Consider the following 23,168-nt stretch of genomic DNA (forward strand, 5'->3'; position numbering starts at 1 on the left):
TCTATCCCAAATAATTCTCTAGTTACTAAAAGGAAATAATTTCTGTGGAAATGAAGAAAAACTACATAAAGTGTGATACTTCCTTGGTAATTTCCAATTTTCCACTGGCATTTGGAAGAATTTCAGTGAAGCATGTCACACCCAGACAATTTGGGAACAAGGAAAACCTTTTCCAAACCTGCCAGCCTCACCCTCATTTGTGTTTTCTTAAAATCAAGCTGTCCATCCTTCAGAAGCTCAGCTGTGATTCAGAGAAACTGCACACATGCTTCCATTAAAATCAAATACAGTGTGGCTTTATCATCACTAACAGAAGACCTCTGAAAAGCCAAAAGGATAAGCCATGGAAGCTTTTTTTCTGCAGGTAGAGCCCACAGATGTTGCCTGAGATCCATTGTCACACACCAGACATCTATTCCACAACCATGGTCCCTCTCTGATACCTGTCCAGTCACAGATTTGGGGCTGAGTGCCTGAACAAGCCTATTAAAGTCTCCCCCCTTCTACTGACCTCAGCTGTAGTGAAATGTGAAAGAGCTCTGGAGCCAGGAGCTCTGATGTGTCAAACCACTTCCTACACACGATGGCACGCTCTGCCACAGCGAGCATCGAGTTTGGTTTCCTGGATAACAGACTAATACCTGAACAGAAAGCAGCCTTTGTTCTTTCCCGTGGAGCCAGCAAAACGATGATTTGCTGACCAAAGCCCTCCCTGCACACGTGGGTGATGTTCCCAGACAGCCTCATCAGGCAGTAATCAGCTCCTTGGCTTGGTTGGCAACAGCTCATCACTTCTGAGAAACTTCACCATCCTCAGAGGTGTGGAGAAAAGATGTGGACAAGTCCCATGGAGCTCAAGTGGCTTTTGATGTGGGTCTTGTTTGGATTCATCAAGGGGAAGAAGACAGGTAAAAGACTCTTTTTGCCTTTTGGGGAGGAAAAATATGATTTGGGTTTTTTGGTGGCTGTTAGGGGGTGTTCACAACATCCTGACTCCTTTCAGCAAAGGAAAGATGTTAAGGAGCTTAAGGAATTTATTATTCTAAGGAAATGAGAGAAATGGCTTCTGTGCCCACAAACTGTCAACTGCAGAAAATCCAGAGCTTTAGAGGATATTTTTTGTCTGACTAATATATGTATCCTCCAACCCATCATTGGAACAGTGGGCAGATCAAAGCAGCCTGAGGCAGCCCTCTGTATTTCCTTTTTCCATTTTCCTTGTAACTTCAGGAAACAAAAATAGACACTGAAATGGCGGTACCTCTGTAGGTAAAATTGGTGGCAATGCTATTAGTTAAAAGGTACCATACAAATTTGCTATGGGTACTATAGATATGAAATATTTTTTCAGCCATGCCTCTCAATCAGCAGTGCCTATAAACTATGAATGGAGACAGCTAATCCAATTCAGCATAATTTTACACATTTAAAAATGGTGACACTGCTTAGATTTGGTTTATTTATCGTGACAAGTGTGTGCATTGAGAAATGGTCTGGTGATGCATTAGTGTATTTAAATTTAAATTTCTTTGTTCAAAGGCAGAGAAAAAATCTTCCCTTCTCAAAGCTCCAAAAATGTGCTGTTTCCTTCTGTGTCTGATGATGATGTCCAGGCTGAGAGGTATGAACAGACACAGCCTAAGGCAGGCTCTCAGATATGCTGCTACTGTAGCTGCTGATGGATCATCTTTAGCAGGGCTGGGAATTTTCCTTGGGGCTGGCTATCTCAAGGGGAGAGTGTGTTGCTGATGACTGAACTCATTAATGCAGGAAGGACCTTCACAAATGTTGAAGCCCCAGGTGATTTTATTCTCATTATTTTGCCAGTAAATGCTGCACCTTCTCCTTCACGGAGCGTTTTCACTGCCAGATGAGGTGCCAGAGCCCACGGGAAGTGCTTGGTGCTGCGTGCAGGAGCAGCACCACGAGATGTTCAGAGGGATGACACACCACAGATGTGTCAGTGGGATCAGTTCTGGGATGAGTCAGGTCCCCCAGATCACACTTTCTGTATTACTCTGCTTGGAACATGTTGTGAAATTTCTTGCTGGCAGGTCTCGTTTATCAGAAACCTTTCTGGTTTTTTGGAAAAAAATCGAGGTGTGTCAGAGCAGTTGCATTTTATGCTATTTGATGTAATTTTATTCACCACTGAATGAATAAATGTGCAGCATTGCATTCTCCACTGTATCACTAAGCTCTTCTTTCCTCAACTCCCTGTGCTTATTTTCAATGTTTCTCTCAATGTTTAAACATAATATTTATATATATATTTATAATTTCTCCCTGCAAATAATATGCTAAGGTAGAAACACCACCTTTTTCCTATTTAGGGGTTTTTATCACAGAGGCATTTAAGGCATTGTGGCTGTAAGTTCTGTTGCTTTTAATTCCTTAGTGAATTAAACAAGGACACCTGGGAACAGACATAAGCAAAGCAAAGGGAAAGGGGCTGGGTTGAACTGGTCAAAAATCAACCAGGCCTCAGCACGTACAGTGCTTTTTTTTATTATTTTGCCTCAGTATCTTCAGCTTGTCCCAGCACTGCAAGTTCAGTTTTGTAAATAGATCCACCCCTAGATGGTGTTTGTCAAAATGCACTATCAGGAATAAATATAATTAGAGGGAAAAGGAAATTAAAAGTATTTGTTATACAGAACAGTTTCACTGATAGATCTCAAAATGTTTTGAGAGGGCAAAGCCCTGGGGGACTGGGGAAGCTAAGGCATGGGATGATCATTCATTTAATAACAATTAAGCTGCACCTTAGTTCTAAAAAGAAGAGAAATGCTGGTTTTCCTGTGAAGAGGATCACATTTATTTCCTTTACTCTCACAGCAACAGTGCCTAGAAGGTGCAGGCATGGGTGAAACATGGAGGGAGGGTCAAGCACAAGGTAAAAGCTGGTCTGTGCTCCTACAACCTTTCCATCTTGCTGTTCATGGTGCAGGGATACACTCAATAGATTTGCAAGTTAAACCTGGAAAGGATTAGAACTCACCAAAGAAAGAAATTGGTTCAAGTGAATTTCATTCACACAAGATGGATACCAGATCTCAGTCATTTAAATGAGAGGAATTTCTTTCCCATTATAATTGCATATTAGTGCTGGCTCCCATGGATTTGAAATGCAATGCAGAATACATTAAAGTTGTCAAACACAGCCGAGTGATTCTTTTAAGGTCAACTAGAGAGCAAATAACTTTACAAACTTTTTGGCTACAGTGGCCTTCAGCAACAAAGGGCTCAATATACAGCTACAATTAAAAAAATGTTTAAAAAGTGTTTCAAAAGTGTGATCCTACTGAGGAAAAGCAGATATTATAGACAGAGATCCTGCAGTACCTGCTTCTTCAGCTGGAGAAATTGTTTGCCCACTTCATCAGAGGTGAGATGTTATGTCCTTTTTCCTTTTATTGCAGAAAAAAGTCCACTCTTTATCTATTTCTAGAAAGCCACTGCTTCTGACTTGGCTCATTTCTGCCTTCAGAGTATTGTTATTTTGGTCTCTCTACCTCCTCAATGTTCTGCTTTGTCTGCCCTGTTTTCCCCTGTTGCATAAATGCTGTCTTCAAAGCCCAGCTTCAGGATATTTTCTACCCACGGATTCCATTCCCTGACCTTGGTCCTGAATTCTGGAACTGTGTGTCTCACTGAGTCCTTGCTCCATCTCCTCTGATACTTCCTCAAAATCCACATTTCCAAAGCCCTTCCATGACTTTTCTCACTTGATTCCCTGTTCCTCAGCCCTGCCAGGGGAGCAGCACTCTGTCATCTGCTGCTTTTTCTTGATGTTCTTGATTTGTAAAGTGTGAACCCAAAATTAAAAATATAGAAAAATATATTACCCTCTCTATGTGGAAAAATACTTCATACATCAGAAAAATCATTACTAGATGCAGAAAATTTCCATCTCACTCTTGAGATCTCCAGGGCAAAGCTCCATGGCCATGCTAAGTCCCTAAGTCAGGTGAGATGAATCCTTAGGGCATATTTATAAAATGGGCAAATAAAAAAATTTCCCCACCAGACCTTTTTTTTTCTTACTTTCCCAAGATTGGGACACACACTTGACAGACCATTCAATTATTCTCAGAGAGGATATTCTCTACTGCCCTTTCAGCCCTATAAAAGGTAAGGCTGAGAAAGTTCCAGACAAAGGAAAGAATCTGTATTTCTGCTACTGTTTAAAAAGATAATTTTTGTTTCCCTGTAGATTAAAATATCAAAGACGTGTGTTTTAGTGAGGTTGTGTATTGAAGCAAAATTATCACACACCAAAACAAGGCTTTCATGTATGATATTCTCAAAACTTGGCTCTGTGTTCTGCTACAAAACCATGTGCTGTGGTTGCATTTAGAGAGTCTGAGCACTGTGGCTTTACCACAGAACCAAGGATGTTACAAACACCCAGGAACAAAAACAAGTGTTCCCCATTCTTTACTTAGTGCACTTTCCATGCAGCACTCCGTGCCCAGGCTGGTCTTCCTTCCTCTCCCTCTTTTCTAATGTTCCCTCTTCTGATTCCACATTTTGAGTCCAAGTCCCCAGCCCAGCCCCCCTGCTAGGGCAGGCGTGAGATCCATCAGTGCATCAGGTAAATCCCTCTGATTATCAATGTGAACACCTAAGAGCATTCTTCCATCACTGCAGCTAATGAAAAGAAAGCAGCACCTTAAATCTTTGCTTTGGAGAAGGGAGATTAGGTGTCTGCTGTGCTCTAGAGAGGTTTTCCCAGCTGCACTTCTCACAGAAGGAGCTAAGAATGCACATTCCTGAGGCTAAATTATGCTTAACATGAGAAAGCTTAGTCCACTGTGCAACCCACTCTAGCCTTGCTGTATATGGAATTCTTTTGCATTGGATACCACTGCTTAGATCAATGGCAAACAGCTGGTCAGCAGGATTAAGCCAAGAGGTAAGAGAAGTGCATTTCTCCCAAACACAATTTTCTATGGTCCTAGAGCTCCTGACAGTTCATATTCCACTTTATTTTACACCGTTTTTCAAACAGAGACATCTGGTACAGCAAACTCAGCAGGGGCTGAACTTCCAGATCCTTAGAACAGCACATTCTTCTTCTTCACTGCTGGGAATATTCAAAACTACCTCCATCCCCCTAAGACTGGTCTCTCCTCCATTGCTGTTTGTATTAAAACCTGTGCCATTTTGGTAATTTTATCTGCACTGTATTTCTGGCTCTTACACTGCAGATTCACTACTACTCAATTATTTTTTAAGATAATCTCTCTATAATCTAAGGTACAGCTAACTATAATCTCACAGGCAAATTACAATAAATTTTGGGTCTGTGCCTCAACCAACATCCGTGATCTATTCCCACCTCACAATTTCACATAAACAATAAATTACATCAATGTGGAAAAGAATCCTGCAGAGCTGAGGCTTGCTTGTTAAAGGATCCTTTGGGAATAGGTTTTAAAGTTAGAAAAAGTTAATTACCATTTCAGTCCTGTTGTCAGCATCAATTCCTTCACTTTGCCTGTTCAGTTTCATCTTCATGAACTGGACCATTTAGAGAGCCCAGTTTCACACAGCACATAAATCCCCAGGGCATGATTTAACTTTTCAGGCACAGCTGGGGAAATATCTTCATTTTGGCCTGGTATGTTTTGATTTGTTGGTGTCTCTGGGGAGAGGTGCTCTTCATCCCTGAACTGGGCAGCTGTGTGCAGTGCCTGGTTTCTTCCACTGCTTCTGCCCAAAATGTCAGAACATCCAGTTTCCTACCAATCCCATCCTACTGCCTTTTTAGTAAGGGGAAAATCGTCCTGGTTTTGCACTTTGCTGCTTTAACTTCACATCAGAATAATGTCAGAGCTGGTGACACACAGCCACGTGACAGAGGAAGTTCTGAGTTTAGGTTATTGTGGCATGACTCACTGTGTTTTACCTAGCACTAAAAATACCTGTTACGAATTTTCCCCGCTCACTTCTTGTGGACTAAAGGACTAAAGCCTCATCTATCACTGCTCTGCCAGCTCAGACATGGAATAGGAACAGGCAGGAGGGTTTCATGCAGCCTGGTACTGCCAGCTCACCAACCGAGAGCAGTTTTGTGGTTGGGTGAGTAACATACTTGGGTGGGAAACATGAGGAAAGAAACCTGAAAGAACTGATGTTGATCTAGATGCTGGGTTTCTGTCCCTCCAGTATCTCCTGTGTGATATCTGGCAGCTCCTGTGGAAATCCCAAATGCCCTGAGACATCTCAAATGGCATCAGACACCCCAGCTCATACCTATCTGTTGGCTCAGATGACAAGGCTTGCAGATCTCAAAAAGCTTTTCAGACTTAATTTAGGGAGCACTCCAGCAGAACCAATAATTTTTCTAAAAACTTTCTAATTTTTGTGTTTCATGGCTGCCTATTGTCTCAATACACAAGTCTCCTTCTAATTCCAAGGGTTTGTCTCCATCCACTCCATCATAATAATGGAAATCACCTCCAGAATTTCTACAAATGCTGTAGACACCAAAAATCCATTAATATGGGGAGAAACAGAAATTCCCATCTGCCTTAGGAGAGTTAAATGTTCTCATAATTCTGTAACTGACAGAAGGGTTAAATCCCTATAACCACAATTATACCAGCTTCTCTGTTTGACCTATTTACTACATCTGAGTGCAGAGAAATGCACTCCCAGGACACTTTTGGGGTGTGGGAAGTGAGAATAGTTGGTAGGGGCTGATGAATTTTGTGAATGAAGGAAAGAGAACAGTGGACATCAGCATAGAAAGAGAAGGAAATAGTGGCACACACCTTGTCATGGGGACAAAAAATTGGAATATGTGCAAAGGGAAAATTAGGAGGTAAACAGAACATCAAGACATCTTAAGGTAATGTGAGGGCAGTATTTCAAACCAGTAATAGCAGAAGTGCAACCCTGGAGCAGCTGTGGAGGGGTGCAGAATCCAGGGAAAGCTGGTCTGGGCAAAACTAGATCTCTACAGGCTGTGAGGCAGGTAATGCCCAGATGTGCTGACCTTTTAAAAGATTGATATTTTCATATCACACAAACTCAAAGAAGTTGATTGGCTAATTACCAGCAAGGTGCAAAACAGAAAAAAAAGCCCAAAAAACAAAATTAATCTTCCTTAAAAATGTAAAAAGTCATAAATCTAGTAAAGGAAAATATCTACCCTGCCATTCCCTACTCCCTGGATTCATCCAATCCCTTGGCTTTTTTACCACTCACACAGCAAAGATGTTGATTCTTTTAGGGGCAAACCATGCAGTTTCCTTGGGCACAAAGATGGAATGAAGTTTTAGGCATGATTCACTCCAGAGGTCAGTATGGTCCAGACCTCACCAGGTCTGCATCCTTTCTGCAGTCTTCCCAAACTATTCCAGGAGGTGCCATGACACAAAGTGGAAGAAAGACGTGGAGGTGCTGAAACAGGTCCAGAGAAGGGCATTAGAGCTGGGGAAGGGTCTGGAGCACAGGTGTGATGAGAAGAGGCTGTGGGATCTGAGGGAGCTCTGCCTGGAGAAAAGGAGGTTCAGGGGGGACCTTTCCACTCCCTACAACTGCCTGGCAGGAGGGTGCATGGGTTACATGCCCAGTGCCTACTTCTTCTAGAAGGAGGAGTAAAAACTGCATAAAGAGAAGCACTTCTGAAGGTATATAAGATATGCTGAGACAACTAAAAGTAATCATGGCATAGGATATTTTGTAATATCCGTATTCATTCACAGCTCCTCCCAGTGTGAGGACTGGTACAATAAACCCAAAAGCTGATGACTTTGATATCAAACACATTGGTGATGACCTCTAGTATGGGAGAAGACAGTGTTTTAAAATGTTATGATGGTTGTGAAAGAGAAGGTTCTTGAAAATGGGAGCAAAATATTTCATGTGCCAATGAAGCATTTAAAAGACAAAGGGATGCAGGCACAAGGTCACAATGAGACCTGGGAAATTCATCTTCCAAAATTATTTCTGGATCAGAGAAAGGAATATGGCTGTAAAGGTCAAAGAAGATACTGCAGTTATTTAGATGTGAGAAGACAAGAATTTGAGCAATGTGGATGAAATTAAAAGGGTTAATCTAAGGAAGGTTGTGTGAGATCCTGCTGCAATGTGGATGTTCACCATCTCCCAAGTGCACCATTTCTGCACAATCCCTGTCTGATGTGTGCAAGTTCAGAAGAACCCAACATTTGATCATCAATTAATAGAATGATTGCCCTTTATGATAGTAGGTTAAATGTTGTGGGTTTTCTTAAGAAGATACTAATGAGTTGTAGGTTTGAGTGCCTTGTGCTAAGATTCAGATCTGCAATCTGCTTCAAAGAGGCTTTTGAAGTCTTGAGGGAAACAAGCTTTTAGCTTTCAGGGAAAGTGAGAGTACATGATCTCAACTTGCTGCTGATCTGATAACTCTTTAATTTTAATCACCCTGACAGTCTGTGGTAAACCATGTGGTTAACTATTTCGGGTGCAATCGCTTCTCTCAAAGCCACAGTCTGATGTAGTTTACAAGGCAAATGCTTTGATAACACAAAGGTACAAGGGGATTAAAACAACCCTTATGCAGATTAGCTGTTAAACTGCTCACATACTTTTAGTTGTTGTCTTCTTCAACCTTTGTGACTTTTACTAAACAGCAAGACAATGTAAAGTGAGACGGGTAGAAAATATCAAAGTGAGGAAATTAAAGAAAAGGGCATTGCAGGGCTGGAGGTCGCTGTTGGTCTTTCAAGGAGAAGGCAGTTTGGGAGTCAAGGGCAGACACCAAATGATGAACAGTTATCAGAGACTTGAGGGCCTTTTGCAGTCATTTCTGCTGGTTTTTAAGGCTGCATTAATTATAGCTGCAGAAAATGGAAGGATATGATGACTAAGAAATTTCACTCCTGGTAGCTGTTACTGTTGTGCATTAGCACAGAAGGCCACAGATTGTGCACCCAAAGATCCAGAATGCCAGCCCTGGTGCAACCAGACTATTTGATCCTTTAATTTCTCAGCCTTTAGGCCTTAAATAATCATTAAGTAGTGCCTTTATCAACCTCTGGATGCCCAGCTCAGCTTGAGCAGGCTTTTCAAATGCACTGAAATGATTTAACTTAATTCATTCCAGCTGATTGAGAAATATATTTAGACGTGATTTGCTGATGACACAACACTTCACGTCCTTGTTTTGGGACAAGTTTTATTTAGGTTTGCAACCTTATTTCACAGTAAGCTGCTCTTTGGTGTCCTCAGACAGAACTGAGTCTACACCCATTCCCAATGTTTGCTTGGAGCTGATTACAACTTTTAATTGCTTACTTTTGCCTATTGCACTTCACTCCATAGACTCCATGCACACTTTGGTGTGGGTAGCTGCTCTCCAAAACGATTGTGTACAGCTTCATTAAGAAAATGTTGATAGTGTTTCATGTTGTCCATCTGCTGGACATGTCTAGTATTGAGAATGAGGATGCCCTTGATGCATGAACTAAAATGCCAGGCTGTCCTGATTCTCGGGCTTTCCATTTGCAGGTATTTGCCCACGTCTTCCAAGGCCTGAATTTGCTGATGTTACTGCTGAAATGTATCCACCACAGACCAAACTGTACTATGAGTGTGACCCTGGCTATGACAGAGAAGCTGGTGCATACCTAGGAATTCAGTGTAAGAGCAAACAGCAGGGTGCTGTTTGGGAATACCAACTATTTAAATGCTTTGGTGAGTGAGTGTTGTTTTTTTCCTATACATAGAGGTGTTTCTCCAATGTGTTACTTGGTATAAAACAAATCTGAGCATTAACAAAAGATCTTTTGTGCTTATTTTTCTAAGTTAGAATTTGAAACAGTTCTATCCAACCTGTAAAAGCTTGGGTGCTCTGGCACTTTGTTCCAATATTTGTCCTGCTGTAACTCAACAAATGTAACTTCTCCACAGATGAGAAAGATTTGTTGTCGGTGGCTCCCACGATGGAGTTAGAACTTACACAGAAGCCAGAAAGAGAACCAAGGAGCCCTGCAGCCCAGAAGCAACAAGACCTTTCAGAGTCCAAACAAAAAGGTAAATAAGAGCTCATTTAATACTGTAATGCTTCTCCTGCTGATTTTCATGGAAGTAGTGTAAAAATGGTGAATAATATTCAATTATTTCACAGACAGATGGAAAGAAATTATTTCTGTAATATCTTGGCTGAGTAAGGATATGGTATAAGCAAATGAGTGTTTTGTATCCTAACAAAGAATTAGAAAGGGTTGGTATATCCTGCTTGTCTATATTTTCTAAGAACACAAGATTTTCAGAAACAGAAGCAGTATATAAAATCTGTCTGCTTTAACCTTGTGCTGCCTTGTGCTCCCACAGATTTCTGTGGTCCTCCCAAGACTGTTCCACATGCCTCCATAAGTCTGCCCCAAAAGCATTACGTGGGACAAGTCTTACATTTCAAATGCCAGACAGGTTATGATAAAAGACCCCCCACCTTTGGCAGCAGAACGTGCAAGGAGGTGAACGGCAAAATCGTCTGGACCCCCCTTGATATGAGATGCACCAATGACAGCAACCAGTGGCCACCACAGACCATTGGGCCAGGTAAGATGGTTGTGATTACACTACAACAATGTCCTGACCTGCTCATGTGGGGTTCAGACCCCCACAACTCTTGTGGGGAGAGTGGCAGCTTCAAAAAATTTACTAAAGAAGCCCTGCCACTGAGAGGAAGAAAGAACTCCCTTGTGTATTTAAACACCTTCAGAGAAAGGGGTTTAAATGAAGGCAAATCCTTCCTTAGTCTCAGATTTTGTCAACAGTTTGACTTTAAGGAATCACTCTATCCTGCAAGTTCTATTGATGGCAAATCAGATGTATTTATATAAAAAATAATTGTTTATTAAGACTAATGAACAGGAGGTGACAGACAAAAGATCTTCACTACACAGTATAAAGCTAAGAGAACTACTAACAGATTATAGCATAACATAAAACAGTGCAATGTATCCAGACATCTATATTAAAGCCAAAAAAAGAAATAGTATTGGTTAGGAGTCAAATGTAACTTACCACTGAAATGATGATAATGTACACAGACAGATTTCTTCACTTAATCCTTTGGGAAGTAACTGTGAAATAGATGTCCCTAATCACAGGAGAAACTCCACACATTTCCAGGAAAATATACAGATTTCTGCTATGTGAAAGTTTGCTGTGGCTTTTATAGCTGTAAAATGAATGGCTGTCAGCGAGAAATTCAGCCTATTTTGTCATTCCAGCCCTTGTGGCCATACCAGACCACTGCACACACTGTTCCAGCATCAGTCCAGGACTTTCTCCCCTGTTTCATAAATCTGTTTCCCTGTGGTCCCTGGGAGTGCTCCCAGTAGTCACAATTTGTCTGGTCTTTTCTTTTCCATCATGACACCATTGAAGATTTCACTTGGTGCTACCAGGATAAAAGAACTTCTTGCTGTGATGGATATAACCCATCAACAAACCAGTCCTAGAAGATAATACAGGATATTGAAATTACATCTATTTAAAAAGTACAAATATTATAAAAAAATTAAATTGGGATTGTAAAAAACATGGGACTGGATCACAGAAGAAGCCCCCTCAGCCTTTAATTCAAGAGAATTAAACTTAATTTCACTTTCCTGCAAAATGCTCTCAAACCTCAGCAAGCTCAGATCCTTGCAAATAGAACACCAAATATTTATTCCCCTAAGGTGTTGCCTCTGTATTTATTATGATGTGATGTATGTAATGGGGCTGGAGCTTTCTCAGTTCAGCATTCAGCACAAAAGAAATTAATCAAGAAACCACTATTACAAGATGTCTTGTTAAAAGTCTATCCATATCTCATACTGGGGCAAGTTTAGAGCTTCCTTTTCAGGATAAGAGAGAAATTAAATTAATTTCTTGTACCAGAAAAGTTTTAGTTTACATTTCTGGGCAAAAAACTGGTCCTGGTTGAAACCATGTTTCCAAGTACTAGCTTGGCACCTTTAAAGTCATCATTCCAGTCTCATATGAAGTAAAGATCTTACATGGATTCCATTCCAGTTTACTTCATGCCCACCATTAACAGGTATCAGATCAGAAGAGATGTTATTATCCAGACTGGAAAGATCTACTGATGGCCAAGAAACAAACACAGCAATTTTCAAGTGTTCTGTGCAGAGGGTGAGCTGTCAGACTCCACCCTTGGCACTGCTTTGGTGTTGGAATGAGCTGGCTCTTTGCCTCACTCTGTCCTCATCCCTGCTCTGGTGCTCTTCATCAGACGAGCAAATTGATACAAATATTAAGAATTTCTCTCTCTCCATAGGTTTGACTCTTCTGTCCTCTTTCCCTATTTCCTCAGGGACACTGCCAGTGACGGGTATGTTGTTTTATTAAAGACTTCACTCAATCACCCAGAGCACTTAGTTGGTCTTTCAGTTTGTTGTTCTATTCCAAAGAGATCCATTTCTGTTAGAAGCGCTACTAAATATGCTGCAAGACAAATCTATATCCATGTATTGTGTGAGAAGTTAGTAAAGACAGTATAAACAGATTGTTTAAGCACTAAAGCTTTTATAAAGAAGTTTTCAAAGATTCATAAGGAATGTAAAAAAAACCAGATCAACCAAAAGTCTGTTTTATAAATGGAGCCATTTTCAGATTCTTCTCTGAGACTTTATGTGAATTCAACAAATCAGTTCAACTGGAAAAAAGCAGGAAAAAAAGTAAATATTTAAATGCTGAGTTTTTTTCACATTTTCAAAGGAATAAAAAAAAGATGGGCAAATAGAACATTTCTTCACAGCTAAACTAGTGCATTTAGATCAGTGTGAAGAGATTTTCTTCTCCCTCTTCCCCATCTTCCACTCAGACATTAGCTGATGAAATAGAAATTGTGTCTTACTGTACATATGTTCAAGATTTTGCACAAAGGCTCTTGATTCCAGCTGGAGTCTGTAGAAAACTGTGGTGCACGTTATGGTGAGAAGGAATAATGGAGTGAGATGAAGGAAGGGAAGGAGGAGTTTTGCAAACTATTCCAGAGACCACAACATCAGTAATGCCTGGTTATTTCACTGTGGTCAGTCTCTAGTTGCCTAAGTCCCCTCTGGTTGGGTCCTGGGAGCAGTGGAGCAACATGAAAAAATTCCTGCCTCTGGGCAGAGGGGCAAGATGAGAGCTTATCCCTAATCTTGCCTGTTTCTCCCCGTTGGAAAAAATGCAATAATTAAGATAACTCCAGGTGCTAATCATATTGATTTTCAGGTTTTACAGCTATCTGGTTTGTTCTGCTTATGATTCCCACTGCCTTTGTGTGATTCACCAAGCAGACAATAAGGTAAGTGGGACAGAATGAGGAAAATGTGAAATCAAACAAAAAAATCTGTAGAGGTGGAAGAGTTATTAACTGGATCAGCCTCTCCCTATTGCAGTGCTTAGATTTCTAGACCTCTTCTTTGGTTTTAAATATGACCCTGGATTGTCTGATTCAGCTATTAAATACTGGCACAAGGAAAGGAGGAATAAGAGCTTTTAAAATCAAAAAATCTCAGACCAAGTTGCCCAGAGAGGCTGTGGACTCCTCATCCCTGGAAGTGTCAAAGGCCAGGCTGGAAGGGGCTTGGAGGAACCTGGGATAGTGGAAGGTGTCCCTGCCCATGGCAAGGGGATGGAATGAGATGGGCTTTAAGATCCCTTCCAACCCAAATCATTCTGTGATTCTATAATTCTAAAAAGCAGTCTTTGTCCCTTTGTCTCAGTGGAACTGAGAATGGCAATTCAAATAATGGATGAGAGATTAATTCTGTGGGAAAATTAAGGTTAATTATGCAAATACATTGTTTCAGATAGATTATCAGTCTTTTTCTCTCTGGCCAAACTGTGGGAAGTCTAGGGGAGCATCTGCCACCACAACCATGTAATTCTGTTTTCTTCATCCCCTGATTTCAGAGGTGCGTCATGACAACTTTGTACTTCAGATTTATTTCAGTCTGGCCTCCTCCCTGTTTCTGTTACTACACTGAGATGCACCAAGGCTGTTCCTGTACACAGGCTCCCCAGCCTAGTTAAGCCAAGATGTCCCTATTTAACATTTGGGAATTCTTCTCCTCTCTCTTTGCTAATCCTCGTCCCTGTTTCTCTTCATGTTCCTTACTAATTACTGATACTTCTTAGCTGAATGGGGATTTTTCTTGAAAAGTGAGAAGGAATGTCCTCAGGAAATCACATCAGAAGCAGATTTTTGTCAATTAATGACTGGATAATGCCATATAAAGTGTAAACAATGCTTTGAAACATGCTTTAGTGAGGATAGTCAACCATGGTGCAGATTGCCCTGGCCATTGTAGTATTTCTGAAAATATGCTATGCGAAAAAGTGTCAAGAATGATCCACATTTTACCAGCTCTGTGGTGGAATAAAGGTGAAATAGCCAATGCCAGATGAAATAGTAACTGACAATGAAATGTAAATGAAATAGTAAATGACAATGAAAGAGTAACTGGGATCCTAAATGATGTCTTTGTAAAAAATACTCTGTTGTTTCTCATAGTAAATATAGAAGAAGACATAGAAAACCTGCTTCTTCCCACCTGTAGTAAAGTCTTTTTCCTGTTGCAGGGAAGACTTCTCAGGGAATTGTGGCATTCAGATGCAAACTTGTGAAATTAATGACTTGCCACAGAAGAAACCAGAATGTACCACTGACCCCAAGGCCAGCAGTGGCAAACGAGGAGGAGGCCTGGACACTCAAATCCAACGTGTGAAGGAGGCAGAAGATGTTACAGCTTAACTCTTATGGGGACAGCATGACTTTCCACCTACAGAGTGCTGGTAGGAGGACTGCACCCCATCACTGACAGATGGGAAAGGAGCCCTGCCTAAAACTACTTCCCAAACCCACTTCTCCTCCTCCTACCATGCAGCAGACGTATTTCTAATATAACTGCAGCCCCTCCCAAACCACCAGGAGTGCATATGGACCATTCTCCCAAGCACATGAGATGGTGCCACCATCATTTCAGCCCACACACCACCCTCCCCACACCCAGAGCAGCTTTGCTGGACACCTGATGTCCCCCTGCCTCTTCCCCACCCATGTGGGTCAGGCACAATTTTCTCCTCAAATTGTTCCCCTTGGAAATGAAACCCCTTCACCCCCTGCATTGCAGCTGAAAATCTGACTGTACTCCTTTATGGTTCACTATATCCATGCATTCCTCATCACTCCCCTCCTCCCAATTATTTTGGATTTGTGCCTTCCATGACAGTTCCTACATCATTCCTCCAGCTCAGACAAGGATGGTGCAGATCATGGCAGCTGATTAATTTGACAGCTCCTTTCATAGCTGCAGAGCATGACAGAGCCCAGTGCAGAGGCATCTGAGGGCAGGCTCAAGCACATATAATCCTTGACATGTTCTTGTATTGTTGGGAATTTGCAAGGTCTGGATATTCTTCTTCCTCTTTTTAGCCATGCTTATCTGGGTAAGATGGGCTTCACCTGGCTGAATGCAAGTATCTGTGTCTGAGGAAGGCAGTGGGGAGGAACAAGTCCCTTTAGAGAGCAGTTTATGTCTATATTGCCTAGATATATATGTAATAATAAATATATATAATATACAATATTATATATATTATTATTATGTAATATATATATGTGAATATGTATTTATTTATACACACACAGAGATATATAGTTACTTATATATATATACAGGCCAAATGACTCAGGGTCATGACCTGTTTCTCTGTATTGACTTTAACAATGCCCAGATTCACCAGATTAACTACAAATGCTTACATGGCATATGACAAAAGCCAAATGAGATGGATCACTTCCTTAGAATTCAGAAGACATGAGGTAGTTTTGGCGTAGTTTTCTATTTCAAGATAGAGTGTGTGTGTCATTGGTTTACTGGTTAGGATTATTGTTGAGTCATTCTTACTCTATAGCCTCGATGTTTATATTTCCCATGGTTTATTTTATTCCTGTTGGAACAGAACTTATTTGTATTACGTATCTTATCACATGAACCCTCAGTAAGTTCAAGGATAACTTCAGGTATGCTGGGAACATTGATCTGCTGGAAGGTAGGTTTTCTCTCTCTGGGGTACACACTGAGACAGCTGGGGGTGTTCAGCCTGGAGAACAGATTACTCCAGGGAGCCCTTGGAGCCACTTCCAGTGCTGAAAGGTGCTCCAGAAGAGCTGAAGAAGTACTTTGGACATGGGCATGAAGTGACAGGAAAAAGGGGACTGGCTTCCCACTGCCAGAGGGCAGGGTTAGATTAAATATTAGGGATACATTCTTAACTGTGAGGGTGATGAGGCACAGGCTGCCCAGAGTGGCTGTGGCTGCCCCATCCTGGAAGTGTCCAAGGCCAGGTTTGACAGGGCTTGGAGCATCCTGGAATAGTGGAAGGTGTCCATGCCCATGGCAGGGGGTTGGAACTGGATGATCTTTCATGTCCCTTCCAACTCAAACCATTCCATAATTCAATGAAGTCCCAGGGAGTGGGACTCATGAGTTGTTTTTCCCCATTTCCCATAGTAGTAGAGCAGCTTAAAACAAATTTTCTGCAGCTGTTAAAAGAAAACGATGTGATATGTTCACCTGGAACATCTTCATGTGTATTCACAAGAGGTGGCTTATACATTCCCAAACTATGGGGTCAATAGCTCAAATGTTCTGCCTTCTTCACCTGTGCTCTCTGATAATCACAATCTGTGTGATACTCTTAAACTGCTGTTTTCTAGAGACTTCTCATGCTTGAAACTGGAAGATGCTTAGCAGCCAAACCTTCTCCTCATTCATTTTTTTCTTTTATTTTTTTCCCATAAAAAATCAAGATAAAAAACTTGCTTTTTAATCTTTTTACATATCTAAGATTCAGAATTTACCTAGACTCAAAGTGTTTGTGGGTAGTCATAGTCATTAAATTCCACCTGCATATAAACCAGCATGGGATGGACAGAGATAAATCACTGCTCCTAGCATTTACTCTTTGAAGGATGGAGGCAGTGCAACCTGTTTACTTCCAGCTCAGAAACACTGGTTCAGCCTTCTTGAGATTGCGGGTTTTTCTATCATATTTATATCTCACAATTTCATTTGCTTTGGGCTTTGAATATTTTGTGAAGGTACTGGGGAAAAATGTAACTTAATATGAAAAGAAAAACAAAAGGGTGCCAACTTGCACTCCCAAGGTACAGTACCACTGTTGAATAGTGTTGGCATTTTCTGGACTTCTTCAGTGTTTGATGTAAAACCCCTCAAACCCATCGGCACAGCAGAACCATCCATCCAGCACTTGACACAGATCAGGTTGATCTTGAGTGTATATTCCCTTTTAGTTCTCTTCAGTTTATGGATCTGCTTTCTTGGAAGGTTCTTTAGATTATGAAGCATTTGGGGATCCGAGTTTACAATTAATCACAAATTAGCAGTTCCTTATAAACAATGTCAAGTAAAACCGGTCTTTGCCTAAATAGTTGCTGCTTTCAGAGTAAACATGAATGTGACCTGGATGCTCAGGAGCAGCTCATGTTGTGGCCTTTGAGTATTCCTTAGAATGGATCTGATGTTTACACAGACATAAATAATCATCTGGATAATTTTTCTGAGCCCCTCATAAATGGAGTGCCATCCACCAGGGGAGGACACATTTGAAAGTGCAAAAAGACTTGATATGTTTGGGTTTTGTTGTTGGCTGTTGGAGCTCCAATATTTGTACGGTTGCTGTGTGAAATCTGAATTTGTAAATTCCATTGGAGGAGAGGCTAGACAATAGCCAAGAGCAACAATTAAAACAAAAATAATAGGGAAATTCTCCTATTGTGTCATCAGTTTGAATAGGTTTGGTGGTTCTTGTGTACATGGAGTGTAACTTCACAGGATTCCGTCCAGGTACACAACAGATAAGTAGTTCCACAGAAATCATAGGAGATAAAATCTTATAAAACTTTCCTAACAGGTGTGGCCTTTGTATTCAGAGGCTAAGATGGTTAAATAAACATCTAATATTGACCTAATTTTTAATCTGACTTTGGATATAAAAATAACACATGAAAATAAACATTTGGGTTTTGATAATTTTAACTTTCCTCTCCTCTAAAAGATCTGAACAAGATAAAGCAATTAGATTAGTGGAAGTAATATTTTTTTTCCCTTTTCTAGATTAGCATTTAATTTAAGATAGGAAACTCCCAGCAGGACCTCCTGTGAGACTCAGGAAAGACCCTCATGTCTTTGATCATCATTTCCCAGGAGAAAGCCTCTCCCTGCAGGGTGAGATGAAGAGATGTGCATTTCCCCTGGCCAAACATCTGGAGATTGGCCTGGCAGCACCACAAACAGAAGGTGTTTCATGCAGAACCACACACAGTACGTTTGCTGCCTCCATGGGAGAGATCCGGTAGCTCCCATGTGTTCAACCCAGCAGATGGGGATGGCATCTCCTGTGCCCAGGGGATGGAAAAGCACCTGGAAGCACTTCCCAGGCTGCCTTCCCAATGAGCAGCCAAAGATACTCCTGGGTGAACCAAAGGAGCTTTGCCCAGCAGAGGCCAGATTATGCCAATGTCTTGATTTTTTTATTTCTTCTCTTCCAGAGCAGCTCTTAACAATTGGTTCATCTAATGCAATCTGAACCCTTGGTGTTACTGGAAAAAGACTAAGCAAGCTGCATGATCCAACCCACTTTGCACTGAAGTGAGTTTAGGTCACAGTGTCCCCTCACAGCTCCCAGCAAAAATAATTTTTCCTTAGTGTCTAAAATCCCTGTGACACACTGGATCCTAGAGCTCTCCCCAAAGATGGACACACAGAGTAAACTGCAAAATTACCCTCCCATGTCAGTGCAGCTGCCTCTTTCCAGGGAACAGAGGTGCTTCCCACCCCACTGTGGGCATGGGCCGGCTCTGGGCTCAGCAAAGGATTGTATCCCAGTTCCACATTCACACCAGGCTCAGCAGAAAACAGAGGCAATCCCAGATGAAAGGTGGCTGGCAGCATGCTTGTGGAGCTGGGGCAGCCCTCTGCTCAGCTCCAAGCTGGGCTCCTGTGAGAAACACCTCCAATACCTGTGGGAAGGCAGTAGTCAGGTGGATCCTTTACCTTGTGTCTTCCAAGTATTTCATCTGCCTGCTGTGGAAGGCAGGGCATTTCTGCCAAAGTGGTAGAATACTCTCAAATGCCTCTGCTGCAGTCTGAGACTGGCTATTTGTATAGGATCTTCATGAAGGAAGTTGTCTAGGTTTTCCCAAACAGGGTGTAGAGTGAATTTGTCCAGGAGTTCTGCCAGCACCTGTGTTTGTCTAGAAGACTTCTGCACTGCCTTGGAAGTGGTTTTGGTATTCAATATGCTCCCCCCCCATTCTAATTAAAATGTTTGATGTTAGTTCTCAAGGTGACTTGGCTTGAGTTTTTTCCCAAGAAATAAACTAAGCAAACACAGGGAAATGTAAACTGTTGTGATTGCAGTACAGGAGGAAGGGAATTTTGAAATGACTCAGATGATTCTTTTCATGTTGGGCTTCCCAGGTGCTTCACAGGCTTACTGTGGAGGGCAGGACATTTCTGGGTAGTGCCAAGGGTAAAGGTCCTCAGGATCATCAGGTGCAGGGAGCTGATGGAGGTGGGAGTGATGGAGATGATCAGTGGTTCCAGAGCCTGGTTCCAGAGGGAGCTGTGGGGCATGGGATGAGCAGTGGTGAGGATGAGTATGATCTCAAGCCCCAGCAGGTGTGCAGAGGTGGGTGAGTGAGTCAGAGGGAGCCCCCTGAGGTACAGCAGAGGTGTGTGCAGATGTGCCTCAGCCTGAAATTGCACTGATTCTTTCATCCCATCAGGGGCTGTGTCAGCATTTGATCCCAGAGAAAAAAAACATGCAGGCAGAGGACCTGGGATCTCAGGAGCTATTCAGCAAAGGGGGTGAGAGTGATGTTCTCACTTTGTTCTCCTAAAAGGCCAGATCTTCTCCTCGGTCTCGGTGCAGCCCAGCTGGCACAAGGCAGGGCTCTTGCTGCTCTGCCCATGGCAGCTGGAGGTAACAGGAGCAGAACTCCCTGGTGCTGCCAGGCAGTGCCCCGTGTCTGTGCTGGGATCTGGTTCCCTGTGCTCAGGTGTCCAGAGCCCCCAGAGCTGCCCCTGGGGAATGGGCTTGGCCTCTGGCTGCTGGCCCAGGTGGGGGTGGGTATTGCCCAGGGTTCTGCAGCACATCAGCCAGCCCCAGTGGGGCTCTCCAGACCTCAGGGCAGCTGCAGTGGCCCGGGGTGTGTCTCCTTATGCAGCTGAGGCCAGCCTGGAGCTCTGCTGGCTGCGGTCAGAGCTGGGACACAGCACACCTGGAGACACCTGCATGGGGCTGCCTCACTCTGCACCTCTAGCCCACAATATTGAAGTACCTCTGGAGCTTGTTGCTCCACACACTGATGATGAAGGAGATGAGTTTTCAGGAGAACATTTAACCATTTCATGTGCATAGCAGAGCTGGGACTTGGACCCAAGGGCATTTTAAAAAGCCCTGATTCAAGGAAAGGCAGTAAAACCATATTTTCCTTCCCTGAGTGTGATAGGCTCTGAGCAGTCTATTTAGTGCAATTGTGCACTGGTTTAGATTAGTTAATTTGAGTTTTTTGGCTAACACATTAATAATATTTGTTTTAGTGCTGGTTAAAATTTCTAGGGTACTTATTTATTTTTTATTATGACATATGGATTAGGAGAAGGGTAGAACAGGTTTAAAATTTAGAAGGAATGAAATTTAAAAGGCTGAGCCAGGACTGTCCACCCCTCCCAGTGGCTGCCGGGCTGAGGGAGAAGCCCAGTGCAGCCTAAAATCCAACTTGGGCAAAATCTACCCCTTTCACTACACAAATAAAACCTACAAACCTTTATCCTTTCTCAGAAAAACCAAAAAAAGTAATCAACGCATTAAAAAAAACCCATAAAAACATCAAAATCAGTAGAAAAAAAATCAAACATCAAACAAAAGAGAGATGAGGAATTATCAAATAAAGCTAAAATATTCTTTTGGTAGGGCTATAAAAATAAGCAATAGCATACAAAAAAATCTCTTTTAATTCATAAAGACATTAAAAATATAAAATATTCAAACTATAAGTCTAAACAAAAACATCCGTTAATAAAACCAAACAAATCTTAAAATAACTAATGCCATAAAAATCTTTTAAAAAAAATCCTTTGCCCCCAGGGAGAGAAGAAAAAAACCTCTGTTCCCAGAGATGATCACAAAAACAAATAAAAAACCCCTTTACCTTTAAATAACTCATCCTTAAAATAATACTCCTTATGTTCATAACCCATAAACACACCTCTAGGAGGGCTGTGAAAATAAAAAAAGTCACAATAACAAAATTTTTACCCAAGCAATTACTATTTGTAAAAATAAAAAACCACAAAAGGACTATTTCTTGCAAAAAAAAAATCTCCATAACATAACAAAAAACCCTCCTCTCCCTACAAAAACTAATAAAAAACTATTGTATTATTAATATTGCTTTATCATCCCAAATTTTGTCTCTACATAATCAGTTAAGAAAAAGTTAAACGAAAATAAATTTCTAAAAATTTTATTCTAGTTTCTTATTCTATAAGAATAAAATTTTTTTATTCCTTTAAAATTTTAAACCTGTTTCACCCTTCTCCTAATCCATATCTCACAAGAGAAAATAAGTACCCTAGAAATTTTAACCAGCGCTAAATCCCACCACATTATTTAATACCTTAGCCAAAAAGCTCAAATTAACAAATCTAAACCACTACAAGTTGGAAGGCCAGATCTCTTCCTCTGAGCCCAGAATGGTGTAGGTGACACTTCTGGTACCCCAGCTCAGTCATGTGCAGCAATTTTCTGTTTCTGGATGTTGCTGTGTTGAGCTCTGTAAATTCTCTAGGGCCCTGCCACCCATGGCTCTGCCTCTAAGTGCAAAGCTGTCTGGATATAAGCTACACATGTAAGAGAAGTAAAGTAGTAAAGTTTTGGTTTAATGGGTGCCCTTAGAGATCCTGTGATGTGGTTGTCAGCTCTTTGGGTACTTGTTTCAAATCTGTCTGCAGTGAAATCTGCCAGATGAACAGATAGTACACAAAACACATTATACAGCATATTCATGCAGGAAATCACAATATGTTAAACATATATTTAGTAGCCTTGCAATTCCCACTCAGTGTTTTCTCTCCTTCCAAGGTGAGAAATGAATGCTAGTTCAAACTTGTTCTCATTATGCCCATAAGAAAGGGAATTTGCTGTAAGAGTAAAATTTAGGACTTTTTTTTTTTTTGTATCTTTTCATCATTCTGAAGTACTACATCTTTTTATATCATATGTGTACAGAGGAGGAGATAATGAGTTAAAGGACACCACGCCAGAAAAAAATCATCCGTGGAGCTTAGAATTAACACTTAAAACTCTGTGGAAAACTGTAGTGCAAAGTAAGAAGTACTTTTTTTAAAATGTAAGGATGGTAGAACAGAGAGATGGACTCTGGAGGTCTGTGTGCTGTTTGTGCTCCTCTTTTCTTACATAAGCTTGGACAAGCTCTTTTGCATTTTTCTGCTTCATTTCTCCTGTCAGAGATCTGTGTGTTTCACTTGCTGATGGTAAAGCACTTCAAAATCTTGTATGGATATTATCGTGGATTCTCTAAGCTTACTCCAAATCCATTTGCTCCTCACTTATTCCTTCTTAAAGACAAGAAATAGAACTTTTTTTTTTTTTTTTTTAATTATATGGTATAACTGATATTCTGCAGCTGTTCAAGGCCATATTTAACTGATCCTTTCCACTGTCTGAGCATCCTCTGAGCAGCTCCAGATCCAGAGTCCTGTTGGGTACATTGTGTCACTAATTCTCTTAGGGACATGGTCTGCCAAGAGGTGTTTCCTTCTTCATTGTAATCAGCAGCCTGGAATTTCCAAAGCTCCTGGTGTAACAGAGCTTCACAGGCTGATCTTCCACAGAAATCAGCCAGAGCCTGGAGCACCGTGTGTGGGTGGCTGATGTGGGTGATGCTGGAAACTCAGTTTGTGTCCCCCAAAGCACTTGCCAGGGTATCAATGCTCTCTGCAGCATCCTCAGGTGTGTGGCACAGCACTTGGGCAGCAGCATTCCTGAACACCTCCTCACCTGATCCTCAGAGGTTCTTGGCTGATATTCCTGTGTGCCAAAGTGCTGTT

The 23,168-nt window shown here is 41.5% G+C and overlaps 1 protein-coding gene across 1 annotated transcript; it reads left to right on the forward strand.

Annotated features, from left to right (window-relative positions):
* The first annotated feature begins 607 nt into the window (after positions 1–607).
* LOC102109566 (interleukin-2 receptor subunit alpha-like) lies at positions 608–19,876 on the forward strand. The gene is made up of 7 exons (XM_014262379.2): positions 608–908; positions 9,508–9,693; positions 9,910–10,032; positions 10,333–10,560; positions 12,293–12,346; positions 13,234–13,306; positions 14,587–19,876. Exons 1-6 carry the CDS (start codon positions 833–835, stop codon positions 13,284–13,286), a joined length of 720 nt encoding a protein of 239 aa, XP_014117854.2. The 5' UTR covers positions 608–832; the 3' UTR covers positions 13,287–13,306; positions 14,587–19,876.
* The last annotated feature ends 3,292 nt before the right edge of the window (positions 19,877–23,168 follow it).

This window comes from Pseudopodoces humilis, chromosome 5, assembly GCF_049639895.1.
Source record: "Pseudopodoces humilis isolate 2021_Gansu_Grassland_sample_001 chromosome 5, ASM4963989v1, whole genome shotgun sequence".
Lineage (NCBI taxonomy): Eukaryota > Metazoa > Chordata > Aves > Passeriformes > Paridae > Pseudopodoces > Pseudopodoces humilis.

Bases quoted from the DNA above. Each gene is read 5' to 3' on its own strand.
- LOC102109566 (XM_014262379.2), top strand. From the start codon at position 833: ATGTGGACAAGTCCCATGGAGCTCAAGTGGCTTTTGATGTGGGTCTTG. The intron at 9,694-9,909 runs GTGAGTGAGTGT...ACTTCTCCACAG, and splicing joins CCAACTATTTAAATGCTTTG to ATGAGAAAGATTTGTTGTCG. The intron at 10,033-10,332 runs GTAAATAAGAGC...GTGCTCCCACAG, and splicing joins TTCAGAGTCCAAACAAAAAG to ATTTCTGTGGTCCTCCCAAG.